Source organism: Rhinoraja longicauda, chromosome 10, assembly GCF_053455715.1.
Source record: "Rhinoraja longicauda isolate Sanriku21f chromosome 10, sRhiLon1.1, whole genome shotgun sequence".
In the NCBI taxonomy this organism is placed as follows: domain Eukaryota; kingdom Metazoa; phylum Chordata; class Chondrichthyes; order Rajiformes; family Arhynchobatidae; genus Rhinoraja; species Rhinoraja longicauda.
Window position 1 is genome coordinate 34,274,876 of NC_135962.1, and position 19,147 is coordinate 34,294,022.

Here is a 19,147-nt window from a genome sequence, read left to right on the forward strand (position 1 = left end):
TTTCAGCACCCATAAATCTCATGATTGGAAGTATTAAGGTTTAATGATGTGTTTGTAAATGATTTTACAATTCAATAAAACAGTTGTAATAGCCAATTTAGACATAATACACAAAAAAAACAGATTTGACCTACCAGCCAACCATGTTTTGTTTATGTTTCGGAATTTCCTAAAATTATTTTGTTTTGCTTCCAAAAATTGAATATAGTCCACTTCTTACCAGTGCCATTTTTCTTTCTTGTATGTGGGTATTACTGACATATTTCAATTACTATTTTACAATACGATTCGATAAGCATTATTCATCCCCAGAGGGAAATAGTTCTGCCGACAGTCACAACACACAAGGTACACAAAAACCTGAAATTAAAAGTGAAAAAAAAGAAAAAGACAAGCGACTGTTGGCTGGCTGCTGTGTGCACAGCGCCTTCACCAGAACAAATGAACAAACACAGACTTATCCCCTGGGCAGAGGATCCTAAACTAGAGTGCCGCCCCCTCCCCCACACCGGGTCCCCCTTTGTTCTCCCACCGTCCCTCACGGCAGTCTCCCCACGCCAGGTCCCCATTGTCTTCCGCTCCCCCCTCTCGCTCATCGACCGTGAGGCCCCAGCGCCGAGACTCCCACCACCGGGGAGGCCCAGGTTGCCGGCGAGGCCAACTATGGGCTGAAGGGCCTGTTGCTCTGCTGTTCTATATTCTAAGCAGCAAGCAGTTGTATAATTGCATGCATTTAACTTTCATTAAAATTGCCTGCATATGTTATGTCATTAATTTTATTTTTCTATTTATTTTTAGATAACTTAATGAAAAGCTGGGCATTGGATTTTAGCGTTCAAATGGTAGCTGGTAACAATTTTTTTTCATGTTTATTTTGTACTTCATGCTGTAGAAAAATATAGGGTACACTTTACTGCTTTGTGCCACTTTGCAGGAGTTTGTTGTCTGTGATCAAAGTGTTCTGAATGTCATAGAGCAACTAATGAATAAAATACAGCTTAGAGGGATAAAGCTTGGAAGCATTGGTGATCAGCTCAAAGATCATTTAAGTAATTTGCTATCCTTTGTGGGTAGCACACCTATTGATGGTAAGCAAATATAATGTGCTTTGAATAATTTTACTTTTAGTTGTGTTAAACATGTTCTAAACTTTAATTTCTTTGAATTACAAAAGGAATAAAACAAAAATGTAGGATAAAAAAACCATCCCACTTAAACGAGGTCAGCTTAAATGAGGTAAGGCAACATTTAATTGATGGCATCACAAATTGTACTTTGATTAGAATACAATTAAAAAATATTTACATTTATAGTTAATTCGCAGCTGATCTACTAGTTGTAGAAATTCTGTAAGTCTTAAACTGTCAATTGCAAAATCTGCTCTGATTTAAAAAGCATGATTTGAAATAAGCATATTTTCTGAAGGGTCTCGACCGAAACGTCACCTATTCCTTTTCTCCAGATGCTCGCTGACCCGCTGTGTTACTCCAGCTTTTTGTGTCTATCTTAAGTATGTTTTCACATCTGATAATGCCTGTGCTAGAGATTTAATAAGCACACGTTTAATCTTAAATCTCTACTTTTAGATTCAAAAAGTTCATGGTTTCAACTTCCTGAGAATACATGAGTTACAATTAATCCTTTTAAGTGTAATGAAATTTATTGTATTTACACTGTAATATTGACTACAAATGTGGTGTTGACAAATGAAAAGACACTTACATGCTTGAATTTGGAAATAAGGTAGCTCTGTAAAAGCAACTTGGCAAAATATGAAATGCAAGAATGGATGTTTTAAAATTTAAAAAGAAGTGGCACCAATTTTTGGTGTGATTTACTCTCTGGGTGGTAGTCTAATAGTAAAGCAATTAACAAGGCAACCGATGAGGCTTTGGGCAATGCTGTGTTGGTTCAATCTAGAGATATTAAGATAAGGGTAACTGAGTGCAATAGAATTATAGTCAAATGAAATCTCATAAGGTAAAACATGAACTTAATCAAAACAGCTAGCAATCTGCAGGGATACAAAAACACTACAATGCTGCTTTTCTACAAATCTTTTCAAATTTTCACACTTTTTTTCCCATCCCACAGGATATCAGAGAAACAAAGTTGCTCATTTGAATTATCCAATCGTTCACATATTCAACTTTATTAACATTTCCTTTATGCATTTTAGTGCAATTTTGTTCATATGTGCGCAGAATATAAACAACAATCTTAACACGCAATAAAAAACAGGTTTCCTTGGTAATAACATTAGTGGGTCTCCCCACATTATTAAAGCAATCTCTAATATTCATTGATCAATTTACTGTATTCTGTTTTCCCACGATTTCTTTAATGTCCATTGCCACCTTCTGACAGTATCCTTGAAGGCTCTGTGTATTTAGCAGTTAAAAGGTAGAAAAGTGCTGGAGTGGGCACTAGAGCCAATAGGGGCAGATCTTGGTCTAGTTTATCCAGTCTGGAAATTGAGATTATTCCATAGGCATGCAGTATCCAGTGACTGAACAGAACTATTATTCTCTTCTTTTTGGTGATCAAATCCTTATAAGTCTGTTAAAGGAAGAGATGAATAAAAATTATTCTTTTATATTTAGCATCTGATTAAATTTCATGTGCATTTTTAGTCATTTTGCACTGAATTATAAAACTCAGTAATTATGGTATGTTGAATTACCTCTGAGATTGTTGTACTTTCTGTAAATCCATAAAGTTACGTGTTTACATAGTATGCAATCAACCTATACTTATACTAATTTTATAGTTTGAGATCAATTAGTGCTATTATATGTTAGTTTTCCAAACAATGTTATTTTGAGAATTCCAACTTACCTGTATTTCTGAAGCAGACATATATACTGCCAAAGTTACCAAGGACAGGACTAGAATTATGTATGGAAAAGCATAGTCTAAAAAAAAAGTGAACATCAAAAATTAGGATAATATATACAGAAAAACAATTTGATTAAAATGCAATATGTATTTTGCAAATAAATGAATAGGTGCGAACTTAACAAAATTATATATTGGTGCAGCATTTACTTTTTTTAAATATTAAGATAATGTGTTGTAGTAACTCCAGATCCTTAGCTAGGAATCCTAAATGCAAAATGAAATTTCAAACAAAGATGAAGACCCTTAAATTCTCATGTATGCAATTGTCAGGTATATTGACTTGCAAATACAATTATTAAAGATGGTGGTTCTGGTATTCAGCCCCAAATTCCATCTGGTTAATAAAGGTAGGAGAAGTCATGTTATGGACCCGCCCGTTAATTGGAATTATTTGAAATGTGAATCCAAAGGTGGCCTGTAAATAAAAATACACTTACAAAGCAAGCCTCCACCAACTGCCTGAAGCACTGTAAGAATTGGGAAAAAGTAGAGGGCTGCATAAATACTTTTAAATCGGTCCGACTTTCCAAGACCACATGCAATCTTTTTAACCAGGAGAGGACGGAGCAGCATCATGAAAACCAGACAGAAAGCATAGTAGATGAAGACAATGGTGTACCTGAAACAGACAAGACTGACCATCAGAATAACAACATCAGTGAAGGTGAAATCTCCATTTAAAGATTCCCATTGGCTCTTCCTTTTCTAACATTCATGATAAATTAATAGAAGTTTTTATAATAGAAAATGCAAAGATCTGTATTTGTTCTTTTAATCTGTATTGGTGTGAACCAGACAAATGCATGCAGTATACACCATTTTTTTTAAAAAAAGTCAATTGTGCTTACACAATGGCAGTGAATAAATTACTGTATCAAGAAAATGAAAGCGTTTAATATTTAGTTTAGTTGTTTAGTTTAGATATACAACGCGGAAACATGCCCTTTGGCCCATCGAGTCTGCACCGACCAGCGATCCCCGCACATTAATGCTACCCTACACACACTGGGGACAATTTACAATTATACCAAGCCCATTAACCTACAAACCTGTAGGTGTTTGGAGTATGGGAGGAAACCAAAGATCTCAGAGAAAACCCACACAGGTCACAAGGAGAATGTACAAACTCCGTACAGACAGTAGTCAGGATCAAACCCGAGTCTCTGGCGATGTAAGACAGTAGCACTCCTGCTACACCACTGTACTGCCTTAAAATACTTTAAAATAATATTTAAAATAATATACTTACAAAGGAAATACAGCTTCCTGTGTACAATGCAATGTAGTAATATAATCTGGACTGGGATTATAAAGCATTGTGTACCAATCTGACAGCATCTTCACATGGCAGGACCGGATTTGCAGCTCTCCAACTGGATCATTCACCAACAATGTGACAATGGCTGCAACAGCACATTCCAATAATGCAGTCACATGCTGAAAAAGTGCACTGGAGCTGCACAAAAAAATGCAGATGAACTTGGTTATAATAAACTCCATCTGAATAGTATGATTAAAGCAAATAGGTGTAGATCTTAGAGCGATTTAAAATAATGAAGGAACAGTCCAAGACAGCAAGTAGTTGTTTTAATGATTGTACTTGGCTAGACTCCACATTAATTCATTTACTTTGTGGACAAAACTGAACACTTATTATTTCTTACCCTTGAACATTACATGTTTACAATTACATGTGTCAATGCTTTTACTTTGGTGAGTATCATCTTGGGAACCACCTACGATTTTCACAGTTCTTGCATTGAAAGGTATTTTTCAAATCACATTCATAATGTATAGATTTTACTGGAGTCATGTTTAACATTAAGGGACGCTTAAAATTGTTTCTTTGAAATTGCAATCCTTTCAATTCAGAGGCCTGGAACTGGTCTTTGAATTCAAATGATTGCAATTTCAATTTAATACACCAAGCAGAAATAATTATTTGACCATCCACTTCAGTTTCATTTCTGCTCAGTGTAATTTTGATGTACCTTTGGTTATGTCCACATCTGCCCCGCAGAAAGGCATCAATGAATTAAGACTGTCCATTCATATTTTATGTCAATAGACTTTCAGTCTCTTAGAACGCTACTGGATATAAATTTATGATCTGGAGATAAAAGTACAATGTTGACTCTTTTGACACTTATACTAATAGTATAACACTATGATTCACATTCCAGTTTTTCAAAGAAACAAACCTCTTTTTGCCCGAGTACCATTCAATAAAGAACCAATGCAAAACCAAAGGTAGGACTGCCATGAAGCCAAGATACAGCCAGTCATATAACTCTGGCGATTCCTCACATTTCCGACAAATCTTCAAGGCATCTGATCTTTCCCCTCTTGGGCATACCTGTTGAGCAAGGTTGATGTAAATGAAAAAGCTTTCCAACTTTTCTGTACCAGGGTACAAGTATATGCAATGCTGCTGCACTGATTATAGGTTTAATACATAACCCTGCTTAGATGAAAAAACTTTTAGTTTTAATTGGTGCGGCAACTCGAATGCCCAGGAAAGAAGGAGATTATAAAAAGTGGTGAATACTGCCCGGTCCATCATGGGTACTGACCCACCATAGAAGGAATCTATATGGGAGTCGCTGCCTCAAAAAGGCAGGCAGCATCAACAAGGACCAACACCACCCTGGCCATGCTCTTATTTCACTCCTGCCATCGGAAAGATGATGTAGGAGTTTGAAAACTGTGACATCCAGGTTCAGGAACAGCTTCTTCCCAACATCCATCAGGCTATTATTGAACACCATGCAATCCAACTAAACTCCCAACTTTCACCTGGCTTAATTATACAAGTGACTTTGAGCATTATTTTGTTTTTCACTATGTTGTTTTTTTAATTTATTTAACTTTGTGTATTTTGTTTGTTTGTTATGTTATCTATTGAGTACAATGTTTACAAACCTGATATGTTGGTGAATTTCATTCTTCCTCTTCGGTACACATGACAATTAAACACTCTTAACTCTTGTAAAAAGTCAGACTGGTTTGATCTTAGATTAGGGATAATAATGAAACTGCCATTGATTAGTTTCTGGATTCAAACTACGAATTCCTTCATAACAACTTAGAACCACAGGCTCTTATAACATTGGGTGCTTTACGCAAATTCAAGTGTGAATCAGTAAGCTTCCCTAAAAATATACAGTTCCCTAAAAATGGCGAGCAGGGTCGATAGTGCAGTGAAGAAAGCATTTGGCACATTTACCCTCATTGGGAAGGGTATTGAATACAAAAGTTGGGACATCATGATGCAGCTGTACAAGACGACATTTGGAGTACTGTGCACTTTTGGAAAAAATGCTGAAACGATTCACCAGGATATTGCCTGGAATTGCAGGCTTGAGTTATAGGGAGAGGCTGAATAGGCTGGGACTATTTTCTTTGGAGCACAGGAAGCTGAGGGGTGACGATGTTGAGATGTACATAATTATGAGAGAGATGGATAAATGAATGCTCACTGTCATTTTCTGAGAGTAGAGGATACTAAAACTAGAGAGCAAAGGCTTAAGGTGAGAGGGTACAGATTTAAGAGGGACTTCAGGGGCAACTTTTTCACTCAAAGTGTGGTCTGTATCTGGAGAGAGCTGCCAAATTAAACTGTAGAAATGGAAACAATTATGATGTTTAAAAGACATTGAACAGAGATATTGATAGGAAGAGTTTAAAGGGCTATGAGTCAAATGTAGGCCAATGAGACCCACCCATAATGCCAATTCAGTGAGCATGGACAAGTTGGGCCCAAGAGCCTGCTTCCATTCTATACGGCTCTGTGACAATGAATGGCTGTTCATCTGAAACAAGAACTCCATTTTTCTCTCTCCGATCATTCTGCCTGAACTGCTGTATTTCGAACATTTTCTGTATTTTTTTTAAACACTGTTCAATAACTCTGATTTATTTAGTTACACTAAAAAATCCAACATGCCCACGAAAGCAAATGACAAAATGACCACTTAAAAGGGAACACTAAATCCCACAATATGCAAAAAAGATTACATCAAAAATAACAGATATTATATAGTCACTGGCACACCTAACATTTGCTATTTAACGAACTAAACAGAATGCAGAATATTGGGTAATAGTTCGCATCCAAATTACTTCATTTCAAAATACTCTCTAAATTAATTGCCTACTAATCAGAGTATCTCCAAGCTTGCTCTTTGTAAGAAATGCAAAAATGAACAGAAACTCACCCCACAGTCACCGTATTGTAATTGACTATCATTTCCATTCTCTTTTATTTGCTTTCCACAATATAATCCAGGACATATTAAATCAATATCTGAAATTAAATAACATTTAAAAACATATTTCATTATGATTAAATTAATTCAGATAAATTATCATTTGTTTTAATTCGCAACCTTTAAATATTTTGTAAACATTTTCTAAAGCAGCTATTTATAACCCCATTCAAAGGAAACTGATGGTCAAAACGGATGACTGTAAAGAATCGCAGCAAAATTAATTTAACAGTGGTTGAAGAGAAATCTCTGCAGTAGCTGAAGTTAAATATGATCCAGTAAGATGTGATGAGGTGAAATGAAGTGTGGCCTGGGTGATGTGATGATGTCTCTGATGATTCTGGCTGCCTTTAAGAGGCAGCGACTCCTGTAGAACCCTTCAATGGTGGGGAGGTCAGAACTCTTAAGGATAGCGGAGTGAGGGGGTATGGGGAGAAGGCAGGAACGGGGTACTGATTGAGAGTGATCAGCCATGATCGCATTGAATGGCGGTGCTGGCTCGAAGGGCTGAATGGCCTACTCCTGCACCTATTGTCTATTGTCTATTGTCTAACCAGTGATAGTGTTCACCATTTTTTGCAGTCTTGTTCGTTCCTGAACGTTCAAGTTGCTGAACAAGGCCGTGATGCAACCAATCAATATGCTCTCTACTGTACATGTGTATAAGTTCAAGAGAAGATTTGATGACATACCAAACCTTCTCGACCTTCTGAGGAAGTAGATGCGTTGATGGGCATTCTTTATGATTGCATCAATGTGCGGGGTCCAGGACAGATCTTCAGAGATAATTACGTCCAGGAATTTGAAGTTTTTGACTCTCACCACCACCATTCCATCAATGAAGACAGGTTTGTGGATCCTTGTCCTTCCTCTTCCAAAGTAAACCATGAGTTCCTTGGTTTTACTGACATTGAGAGCAAGGTTGTTCTGGCACCATTTCGTCAGACAATCTATCACCCTCCTATACTCTGACTCATCATCATCTGTATTTTGTCAAACAACGGTGGTATTGTCATGAATTTGAAGATGGATGGAACGGTACTTTGTCTGGCTACACAGTCAAAAGTATAGAGTGATTAGAACAGGGGGCTGAGATCGCAGCTTTCACATGCCACTGTGCCGATGGTTATCGAGCAGAACATGTTGCTGCCAATTCATACAGATTGTGGTCCGTTGATGAGGAAGTCAAGGATCCAGTGGCAGAGGGATGCACAGAGACTCAGTTCTGTGAGCTTGGTAACCAGTTTGGAGATGATTGATTATGTTGAATGCTGAGCTGTTTACTATAAACAACAGCCTGACGTATGTGCTTTTATTGCCCAAGTGGTCCAGTGCAGAATGCCAGTGATATCGCATCTGCAGATGACCTATCGTGGTGATAGGCAAATAGCAATGGGTCCAGTTTCTAGTTGAGGTAGGAGCTAATATGAGCCATAAGCAACCTCTCAAAGTACTTTAACACCACAGACCTTAGTTGGTAGTCATTGAGGCACCTTACGCTTCTTGTGATGCCCTTTTAAACCAGGTGGAAACTTCAGACCCCAGTAATGAGAGGTTGAAGATAGACACAAAAAGCTGGAGTAAATCAGCGGAGCAGGCAGCATCTCTGGAGAGAAAGAATTGGGGACGTTTCAGGTCAAGATATATCTCTCGTTTCCCTTATCCCTAACTAGTCTGAAGATGGGTCTCGACCCGAAATGTCACCCATTCCTTCTCTCCAGGGATGCTGCCTGCCCCACTGAGTTACTCCAGCTTTTTGTGTTTATCCTCCTTTTCATACCCACATGATCAATGTACAAAATACTTTCCCAAACATAAAGCTCTATTTTTAAAATTCCTCTCATCAACTATGTTTATTAAATGGATTGCAGTGTATTGAGTAATAGTAATATTATTTAAGATTATATATTATTTAAGTGTTTAGATTTCCTTTCACGCTTTAGTTGTTTTTCTAACGCATTTTAAATGGATTGTTTCTGCTCACCATTTGGGCAACCGCAACAATGTTTATAGGCCAATTTAGAAGACTAGAATTTAAGGTAAATAACACTGGTCCTTATTTGCCAGTCAGCATTTAGAAATAGGAAGATATTGTTGCTGGCTATTGGTTAAGGCTATACCTGGGGTACAGTCAGAGTCATACAGCATAGAAATGGACTCTGCAGCCCATCATCCCACCCTGTATGCCAACCTGCACAAATCCCATTTGCTTAACTTAGGTTCAGATTCTTCTACACTTTGCCTAGTGCTTATGACTGTCTCTTAAGTGATTGTATGGCTCCATCTCCTCTGGCAGCAAGGTTCAGATATCAATCACTCTCTGTAAAAATGTTCAATTAAAATCCACTTTAAAATCCCTTCCTCTCATCTCAAACCTAGAGTCATACAGCACAGAAACAGGCCCTTCAGCCCAACATGTCCATGCCAGCCAAGATCCCCATCTACACTAGTCCCACTTGCCTTCTTGTTTTTGGTATACTTAAATCAGGCTAAAGACTAATATATATCATATCACACTTCAGCCACCTCTAAGGACAACAAACCCAGCCTAATTTCCCCCTACAAAGTCATCCAAACCACGCATTATCCTGTTAAACATTCTGCACGATCCATCATAACCTTCATCCTCCTGTTGTGCTGGCCAGAACTGCACACACCGCTCCCAAGTGCAGCCAACCCAGTGTTTTTCAACGTAACATCATAACTTTTATAATCCAAGCCCGGGCTGACCTGGGGACGCGAGCATGCCAAGTCCATTTTTACCACCATATCTACCTGTGTGGCCACTTTCAGACAACTATAGACTTGAAGCCTAAGATCTAATTTAGGTCCATTTATTTAAGAAATAATCTACAAGCATTGGAGGTAGTCTGAAGATGGCTCTCGACCCGAAACGTCCCCTATTCCTTGTCTCCAGACATGCTGCCTGACCGGCTGAATTGTGTCTATCCTGGTGTAAACCAGCATCTGCAGTTCCTTCCTACACATTGGAGGTGGTTGGTTTAGGTTTATTATTGTAGTGACAAGCTTTGTTTTGCATGCTCTTAGTGCTAACTAATCAAGCGCGGATGGGCGCCTCCCGCAGGGCGCCTCCGCCGCCTTACCCATACTGAAGTCGGCAGCGAACACCGAGCCCGGCCGCGACCTCCAAACCGGAACACAGCCAGCTGCTCCACTTCCGGCACGGCGACGCCCCGCCCCCTGATACGCGTCACCCCCGAATCACGCGTCATCGCTGCGCGCGGCCCGGCCCGGCCCCGCCCCCTGGTGTGCGTGGGGCAGCGACCTCCCTCGGACAGCCGACGTGTGCTGCGTGTAGGAAGGGACTGTGCAGATGCTGGCTGGTTTAAACCGAAGATGGACACAAAAAGCTGGAATAACTCAGTGGGTCCTGCAGGCAGCATCTATAGAGAGAAGGAATGGGTGACGTTTCGGGTCGAGACCCTTCCACAGCGTGGTTCCGCCATCTGCGTTGACGAGGGGTTTGCTACGTGACCCGAGCCCTGGGCGCGCTGTATCACGTGACTCCATTGAGCGTCCGTGCCAAAGGCCCAGTCCGTCACGTGACACAGGGCGCCATGGCGGAGCTGGGTGCCGGGCATGTGATGCGGGTGCTGGACATGCACACGGGCGGAGAGCCGCTGCGCATCATCACCGGCGGCTTCCCGGCCGTGCCCGGGCCTGACCTGCTCGCCAAGCGGCGCTATGTCCGTGAGCAGCTGGACGGGCTGCGGCGCCGGCTGATGCTGGAGCCCCGCGGCCACCACGACATGTACGGCGCGCTGCTGGTGGGATCGGAGCTGCCCGACGCGCACCTCGCCGTCCTCTTCATGCACAACCAGGGCTACAGCACCATGTGCGGCCACGGCGTGTTGGCCCTCGGCCGCTACGCCGTGGACTACGGTCTGGTCGCCCAGCCCAGCTCCCCCGAGACGCAGGTCAACATCCACTGCCCATGTGGCCTGGTCCGGGCCTACGTCCAATACGAGGGTGGCAAGAGCGGCCGCGTCCGCTTCCACAGCGTCCCCGCCTTCGTCTTCGCTACAGGTACGGCGAGGGCTGGGGGCCGCAATAACAACAACAGCAGCAAACCTCCGGGATGCACACAAAGTGCTGGAGGCACTCACGGGTCAGGCAGCACACGGTACGACACGAGAGAACTTTATTTATCCCAACAGGGAAATAGATCGGCTAACAGTCATAAAAACACAAAATACATGAAATTAACGTGACGAGTGGAAAGGGTTGGGGGATGTGCAAAGATTGGGGAGAGTAGTAGGTCACAGTTTACCCTACGACATAAGGGGAAGGAGTTATAACGTTTGATAGCCACAGGGAAGATGGATCTCCCGTGGCGTAATGTCTTGCATCTTGGTGGAACCAGTCTGTTGCTGAAGGTACTCCTCGGGTTGATCAGTGTGTCATGGAGGGGATGAACTGTATTGTCCAGGATACTCTGCAGTTTGAGCCCTTCAACATTACCTCCCATGAATCCTGGAGGCCAGGGTCCAGCTGACTATTGCCTTCTGCAGATACTGTCAGATTTGCTGAGTTACTCCAGCACTTTTTGTGCTATTTTGGTAGACCTGCATCTGTAGTTCCTTATTTCTACCTTCTATATGTCATCTTTATTTGACACTAACAATGAATAAAGATAACTTCAGTGTGTCCACATGATTTTTTCCCCTTTAGACCCCAATCAATACTGCCTCAAGTTTGCACATATTATGTAATGTATAAACAAAGTGAATCAATACATGATCAGAATTTGTAGATGTATTCTCCATATATTTCAGTGAATTATCCAGCCTCAGAATGTAAGCATTATATCCTCTGTACAATCAGAGCAAATCAATACAAACTCAGTGTTTATATATATGAAGAAGGGTTTTGACCTGAAACATCTCCTATCCATGTTCTCCTGAGATCCTTATTGGTCAGCTTAGTTACTACAGCACTTGGTCTATTTTTCTGTATATACAATTCCAATGACTCAATAGCACTTCATAGTTTACACACGTTCCATACGTAGTATCAAAATAAATGAATACAGCTTCAGTGTTTGCACATACATCTTATAAGTACATTCACGATCCTAGTAAATCAATACAAGTTCACAAGTTATAGGAGGAGAATTAGGCCATTTGGCCCATCGAGTCTACTCAGCCATTCAATCATGACTGATCTCTGCCCCCTAATCCCATTTTCTGCCTTCTCCCCATAACCGTTTCAGAATGGTAGGCAGTGACGAGTGGGGTGCCGCAAGGCTCAGTGCTGGGACTCCAGTTATTTACAATATATATTAACGATTTAGACAAAGGAATTAAATGCAACATCTCCAAGTTTGCAGATGACATAAAGCTGGGTGATAGTGTGAGCTGCGAGGAGGATGCTATGAGGCTTGTAGGGTGACTTGGCAAGGCAAGGTACTAACTGAAGCCCAGCTCAAATTCAGAGTGGTGACACAGATTTGTACAGTCCTGGTTTACTGCTCTTTTTCAGATATTCCTGTTGATGTGCCAGGACATGGGAAGATCATGGTGGATGTTGTATATGGAGGTGCTTTTTATGCATTTGTGAGTGCAAATTGTTTTGGTTTAGATGTTTGTTCCACCAAAACACGAGACCTTGTTGATGCAGCAGTGGCTGTCACTAATGCCGTGAAAGCACGGGTGAGTAAAAAATAGAAATACTGTACTGATTCAGCAAACAGATCTTTCACCGCTCACCCCCTCCAAGTAGATAAAGTAGAGTCGTACATGATGAAATATCCACAATATTTTTTTAATATGTTTTATTATACATATTTTTTCTTTACCTTGAGAACTTAACAGTCCTACTCGAAGTGCAAAGAAAGTGCAAAAAATAAGATAATTAGGGGATTGGACACATTAGAGGCAGGAAACATGTTCCCAATGTTGGGGGAGTCCAGAACAAAGGGCCACAGTTTAAGAATAAGGGGTAGGCCATTTAGAACGGAGATGAGGAAGAACTTTTTCAGTCAGAGAGTGGTGAAGGTGTGGAATTCTCTGCCTCAGAAGGCAGTGGAGGCCAGTTCGTTAGATGCTTTCAAGAGAGAGCTGGATAGAGCTCTTAAGAATAGCGGAGTGAGGGGGTATGGGGAGAAGGCAGGAACATGGTACTGATTGAGAATGATCAGCCATGATCGCATTGAATGGCGGTGCTGGCTCGAAGGGCTGAATGGCCTACTCCTGCACCTATTGTCTATTGTCTATAAATGATTTGAATGAAAATTAGTGGAAATCATACTGATATCCAACACAGGGTTCTTTGTTCAGCCATCCCTAGATTATTTGACTGAAACATCAATAAAAGAATGATGGTTTTTGTGAACTGTTTGTCACTGGGTATAAATGCATAATCTCAACATTTGCTGCTCATTCATGATCTGATTTGGAATTTTGTTTAACCGGACAAGTGGGTCTTAGTTCTTGCCACTCCGAGACATAAATAGGTCTATTACCATTTGGTTATAGGATATTCAAAAGAATAATATATGAGTCCTAAGAATATAAAAAGTAACATCCACAGTAGATCATGATGAAAAGAGTCTTCTTCTTGCAATTTTTATTCATCTTTTAAAACCTTATAAATTTTAATCATTCATTAAAGACAGGCTTGCTACTTCTGTTGGTTTGCTTCAGGTTATTTGAACTGTACAGTGGGATTTTGGTCGATATCAAATAATATCAGCCACAGGGAGGTATTGTCCACTAAATGGTTAACTTGGCATTTGCACTGATAAGTGCATTATATTTATTCCAAATGGCCCCTGAAGTACAAATTCACCCAACGGATGTTGGATTCTGAAAGTTTCTGAAAGACACTTAAGTGTGATGACATAATAATTAAAACAATTGACTGACTAGTTAAATAAGTTAATGACACACCTGACTGAGTTTTAGTTTACAGATCAAACTACACCACCCTGATAGTGAAGATCTTGCCTTTCTCTATGGCACCATAATTACTGATGGCAAAGATGAATTTTCTAAAGAGCCAACTGCAAATGTCTGTGTTTTTGCAGATGCTCAGGTAAAAAAACTGATTTGTAAACTTTATTTCACTAGAGTTTAATAATATTAGCTTTTTAACAGTCCTTAACATCGATCTATAATGTGTAATTAAAACAAGAAATCAGAACTGGATATATTCAGACACACTAGCTACTGGGTACTAATTTATTTAAATTATTTATTAAGATGTGTATCTATTGATGAATTGTGTAAAATTAAAGGTAAAGCAAAGTACGCCCTATATATATATTCAAGCCGATTCCTTTAGGAACTAATGAATTTGGTTAGCATTTGATAATTTTGAAAATTAATTTTCTGGGTTTAGTTCATTCAAATCTATTGTGTTTAAACTGAGATGATTTTGAATGAAATAACACAATGATGTATAATTCAAAGGTTCATGGACAATTTGTTCAACTTGCCTTGAATAGGTGGACAGGAGTCCCTGTGGCTCAGGTGTGACAGCACGTATTGCATTGCAATATCACAAAGGATCGATTCTCCTGAATCAGACCAGGACATTTCAAAGTGGTTTAACTAACTCAGTATTCACTGGGAAAGCTGTTGAGGTGAGTTACGTGGAATATGGAACAATATAGCACAGGAACAGGCCCTTCCACCCACAATGTCTGTGCTAAACATAATGGCAAGGTAAATTAATCTCATCTGCTTGCAACTAATCCATAATCCCCCCCATTTCTTACATACTCAAGTACCTGTCCAAACGCTTCTTAATCACCGCTATTGCAATTGCCTCCATCACCATTCCTGGCAGCATGGTCCAGGCACCCACCACCCTCTGTGTAAAAATAATTTGCCCCACACATCTCCTTTAAACATTGTCCCTCTCATCTTAAAGCTATGCTCCCTAGCCTTTGACATTTTCTCCCTGGGAAAAAAAAGGTTATGATGTTCTATAATGTCATAAAAAGGAACTGCAAATGCTGGATTATACCAAAGATAGGTACAAAATGCTGAAGTAACTCAGCGGGCCAAGCAGCATTCTCCAGAGATTCTGCCTGACCCGCTGAGTTACTCCAGCATTTTGAGCCTGCTTCTGATTGTCTATGCTGTCCGTGCCTCTCATAATTTTATATGTTTCTGTCAGGTCTCCCCTCATCCTCTGCCGTCCTAGAGAAAACAATTCAAGCCAGTACAACCTCTCCTTAGCTAATAAACGTTAATCAACGCAGCATTCCGGTAAATCTCTTCTGCACACTCTCCAAAGCCTCCACCTCCTTCCTGCAATGGGGCGACCAGAACTGCACACATTACTCCGAATGCATTCAAACCAAAGTCCTATCAAGTTGTATAATGATTTTCTGATTCTTCTACTCAGTGCCCCAACCAGTGAAGGCAAGCATAGCATATAACTTTACCACTCTGTCTACTTGCATTTTCATTTTCAAGGAGCTATGGACTTAGACCCCAAGATTCTCCTGCACATTAATGATATTAAGGGTCTTGCCATCAACCATATTCCCCTTAGATTCAACTTCCCAAAGTGAAGGGGATACTGATTTATTTTCAGGAAACAAAATGTGGCGATTTCAAAGCTGTTGTAGTGGAAATATCGGGACAAGCACATTACACAGGAACAGCAAACTTTTGTGTGGAAGATGATGATGATCTCAAAGATGGGTTCCTTCTCCGATAAAGTAATGTAAGCAAGTTATCATTTGTACCATCTCTGTGGGTAACATGTTTTCAGAATACAAATTAGATGAAACATGAGTGGTAAATTAAAGGAACACTACTTGCATTACATGGGCCAAATTGGTTAAAACGTGATGTTGATCAGGAACGAGAGAACTGCTTAAAAGTTGCATTGGAAATTGATAGGCAGAAATAATAGCTGTCTTGAATTTAAATGCGATAGCGAGGAAAAAACAACTGTTTACATGTAACCTCCTCACTGTAATCATTACCTCATAGGATCACAGCTGGTACTTTAACCGTGCATGGTCATTAGAAATTGATAACCAACCACATTAGTGCAATGATACTTTGTAAACAATGCAATATACAGTCTTAGTATTTTTAGCTCGCAGTAATAAAAATAACTATTTTGTTATTGAAATCGTTCAAGAAAAATAATTATGTGAAACTCTTTAGCCTCTAATCCTCTTTCCCCTATTGACAATTATCTTTCGAATGCAATTTTCAATAATAGGGAGTTTCTTAGGAATGCAATTATTGCATTTGTGGCAGAACTACATGTGTTATTTTAAAGCCCTGGGTCTTATTAAATGCAATTTAGCTTTCTATCTAAATTTTATATAAAGACATTTAACTCTGAATTTGTCAATATAATTAAGTTCATATTATGTTAATGCTTAGTCATCTAATAGATCATGTTTAAACATTTATGAATATGGAAACTAAGTGTTATCCTATATTTAATTCTGAGCGAATCCTAAACTGATATTTCAACCCCTTTAGTTTTTCATGAACATTAAAATTATATTATCTCAATGATACTAATTGTAAAGACTCAGAGAAAAGTCTTCGATTTGTAAAAGAGTCTTAGATTTCTACTCTCACGAATCACATTGCACTGTTTTAAGTTGGTGAATCTTTGTTCTAATTACTGTATTAACCTTTGTACACATTACTGTTGATAACATTAGCTTTTACTTTGATATCTTTCGTGCCTTGTCCATTGGCTATTTTGGTAAAATTAGCAATGGCAATTCTGACCAATCTACATTATCTAAGGGTAGATTATGCCCAATTCAAAAACAGGAGATGAAGAACAAAATAAAATCACATTGTTACAGCTCAAGCTATTTACATCGGCTTCACAATAGGGCAATGTGATGTTTGCTTGTGTGAACTAATACAGGGATAATAACTGGACTGCATCAGTCTAGTGAGGTGCAGCTCCTTGCTGGAAATGAATATCATATCAATTAAAAAAATATATATTTCTGTTCAATATATGTATGTTGTTCAAAGTCATTTCAATAAAATACAGCTATATCCAGTTATTCCGGATAAAGACTCTATTTCAGAGCTCCAAAGCTTCAAATGATTCTGTTTGTTGCCCAATACATAATTTTCTTTAGTAATATGAGGGAAACATACATTTCAATGCTTCATGATAGGTGCTTTAGCTACCTGAAATATAAATCCTAGAATTCATCTCCTAATCCCCTCTATTTGCCAATTTGTTCTGTTAAGATCCTTTAACAATCAATCACCTTGAATAGTTTTCTGTCTGTCCTAGAATTTTAACGGGCTGATGGAAACTTTTGTTTGATAATGCTTTTGTGAATTTGGATAATCTATTGTATAAATGTTTGCTGTTAGTCCTAATTATACACCAATCCACACACAAATTGCACAAGCAGATACAGGATGGTGATAAAATCAGTCTCAGGTGTGATATCTCTAAAGTTTGATAGTTTACCATCTTTGACTGCCAGTTGTCTGTGCAGTCAGGAGTAGTCTTCAACCAGACAAGCTCATTGCCATAAAGGATACGTGGTCTTTATAGTGGGTTAGGTTAAATGGGAATTCTGTATTCCACGCAAAGCTTCTACGGTCATTCATCATAAAACCATTTGGCTTCCCTCGATTCCATTCTAAAGCACTTAATTATCCAACCTACCCTTACCTGTATTCTATTCTCCAATTACAATCTGTGGTAACAGGTTTACCATTCTTTGATTAGCTTCTTCCACCTTAATTGGCACCTTTAAAGACCTCTAGTTTTGTTGTGGAAATGTCTTTTAAAAGTCGTCATTGTACTTGCCTCAAATACCTCCTCTTACAGCTTCTTCCATATACCCACAACCCTCTACGTGAAAAAAATTCCCTCAGTACTTATTAAATCTTTCCCCTCTCAATTCAAATCTGTACGCTCAGGTTCTTGTGTAGGAAAGAACTGCGGATGCTGGTTTAAATCAAAGGTAGACATAAAATGCTGGAGAACCTAAGTGGGACAGGCAGCATTCTTATCAAAAGCTTGGGGTGGGCGATCATCTGATACACACAATGTTAGGAAGAGTGGATTTTTGAACTAAGTTGATCCTGGGGATTGCATAATGGCAGATAGAGGATTACCCATTCAAGAAGACTTGATGTTTCGCCAAGCCTATTTAGAAACCAGCGGTGGTTATCAGCAAATGACCAGAGAAAAAGTACACAAAACCAAGAAGGTTGCCAATGTCCGCATTCATGTTGAACGGGCCATAGGTCGTCTAAAGTGGTTTAACATCCTGAGAAACACTTTACCCATCACTTTAGTTCCGCATATTGATGATATTTTCACCGTCTGCACAGCATTATGTAATTTACTGCCTCCATTGGTGTGTAAATAAGATATTGCACTTGCAGATCATTTTGATCAGTTCAACTTTATGTTCGACCAGATTTGATCTGAACTGAAATCCAGAACGTCATCAGTAAATGTACAGAAGTTCATACAACTCTTAATTTATTTATTTTCATTTAATCATTTATCAACCATTGTTTCAGTGTGCATTAGCCATTAAGTTCACTAGCTACGCTCTTTGTTTATCCCGAATGACCTTTGACAAATCCGATGATTCCTTGCGTTCATCGAAATACTGAACTCGCCAGGTACATACAACATTTATATACGCACTTGGCTGTTTACAATTAAACACTCTTGATTAACCCAAGCAAGCAAATGTAGACACAAATAATTAGTTTGCTGGTCTACAAAAACCCGGTAAATCAATCCATGCAAGCTGATGTGTTGCTGCAAGTAAGAATTTCATTGTTCTCTCTGGGACATATGACAATAAGTCTTGACTCTTGATTGCAGGCCTGGGACCGCATTCAATCTCCAAAAATACCCAAAAGTCTGCACCTTATCTAGTTGTCTTCCTGCCGCTATTTATTTTCTTAACTATCCCGGTTCTGATGCTTGGTGTTGAATTCCTCCCCTGCAGATAGATTTCACTGACTGTA

General features: G+C 39.5%; 3 protein-coding genes across 5 annotated transcripts in view; 2 read left to right on the forward strand and 1 right to left on the reverse strand.

Annotated features, from left to right (window-relative positions):
- The window catches only part of ccdc175 (coiled-coil domain containing 175), a 50,391-nt gene extending 47,854 nt beyond the window's left edge, over positions 1-2,537 (forward strand). The window contains exons 18-21 of the mRNA XM_078406599.1: positions 799-842; positions 935-1,088; positions 1,175-1,236; positions 2,095-2,537. Of these exons, the coding sequence (XP_078262725.1) occupies positions 799-842; positions 935-1,088; positions 1,175-1,236; positions 2,095-2,124 (290 nt within the window). The 3' untranslated portion in view covers positions 2,125-2,537. The remainder of the gene's footprint in view (positions 1-798; positions 843-934; positions 1,089-1,174; positions 1,237-2,094) is intronic.
- Positions 569-10,374, reverse strand: jkamp (jnk1/mapk8 associated membrane protein). 2 transcript variants are annotated; one of them, XM_078406601.1, is made up of 7 exons: positions 10,274-10,374; positions 7,119-7,207; positions 5,103-5,257; positions 4,151-4,357; positions 3,339-3,520; positions 2,839-2,915; positions 569-2,559 (listed from the first exon to the last, which is right to left on the reverse strand). In XM_078406601.1, the coding sequence occupies exons 1-7, from the start codon at positions 10,275-10,277 to the stop codon at positions 2,341-2,343; spliced, it is 933 nt and encodes a 310-aa protein (XP_078262727.1). In that variant the 5' UTR covers positions 10,278-10,374; the 3' UTR covers positions 569-2,340. The 2 variants fall into 2 exon arrangements, with proteins under 2 accessions (XP_078262727.1, XP_078262726.1); XM_078406600.1 differs by lacking the exon at positions 10,274-10,374 and adding an exon at positions 7,862-8,540.
- A 52-nt stretch (positions 10,375-10,426) lies between these two features.
- l3hypdh (trans-L-3-hydroxyproline dehydratase) lies at positions 10,427-17,197 on the forward strand. 2 transcript variants are annotated; one of them, XM_078406602.1, is made up of 5 exons: positions 10,427-11,216; positions 12,672-12,841; positions 14,103-14,225; positions 14,638-14,775; positions 15,738-17,197. In XM_078406602.1, exons 1-5 carry the CDS (start codon positions 10,748-10,750, stop codon positions 15,861-15,863), a joined length of 1,026 nt encoding a protein of 341 aa, XP_078262728.1. In that variant the 5' UTR covers positions 10,427-10,747; the 3' UTR covers positions 15,864-17,197. The 2 variants fall into 2 exon arrangements, with proteins under 2 accessions (XP_078262728.1, XP_078262729.1); XM_078406603.1 differs by having other exon boundaries at positions 12,672-12,745.
- The last annotated feature ends 1,950 nt before the right edge of the window (positions 17,198-19,147 follow it).

Coding starts and splice junctions, on each gene's coding strand:
- jkamp (XM_078406600.1), bottom strand. CDS start 8,057: ATGGTTTACTTTGGAAGAGGAAGGACAAGGATCCACAAACCTGTCTTC. Junction 5,258..7,118: donor TACAATACGGTGACTGTGGG/GTGAGTTTCTGT, acceptor CTTGCTCAACAG/GTATGCCCAAGAGGGGAAAG. Junction 2,560..2,838: donor TGTCTGCTTCAGAAATACAG/GTAAGTTGGAAT, acceptor TTCCTTTAACAG/ACTTATAAGGATTTGATCAC.
- l3hypdh (XM_078406602.1), top strand. CDS start 10,748: ATGGCGGAGCTGGGTGCCGGGCATGTGATGCGGGTGCTGGACATGCAC. Junction 11,217..12,671: donor CGCCTTCGTCTTCGCTACAG/GTACGGCGAGGG, acceptor GCTCTTTTTCAG/ATATTCCTGTTGATGTGCCA. Junction 14,776..15,737: donor TCACTGGGAAAGCTGTTGAG/GTGAGTTACGTG, acceptor ATTTATTTTCAG/GAAACAAAATGTGGCGATTT.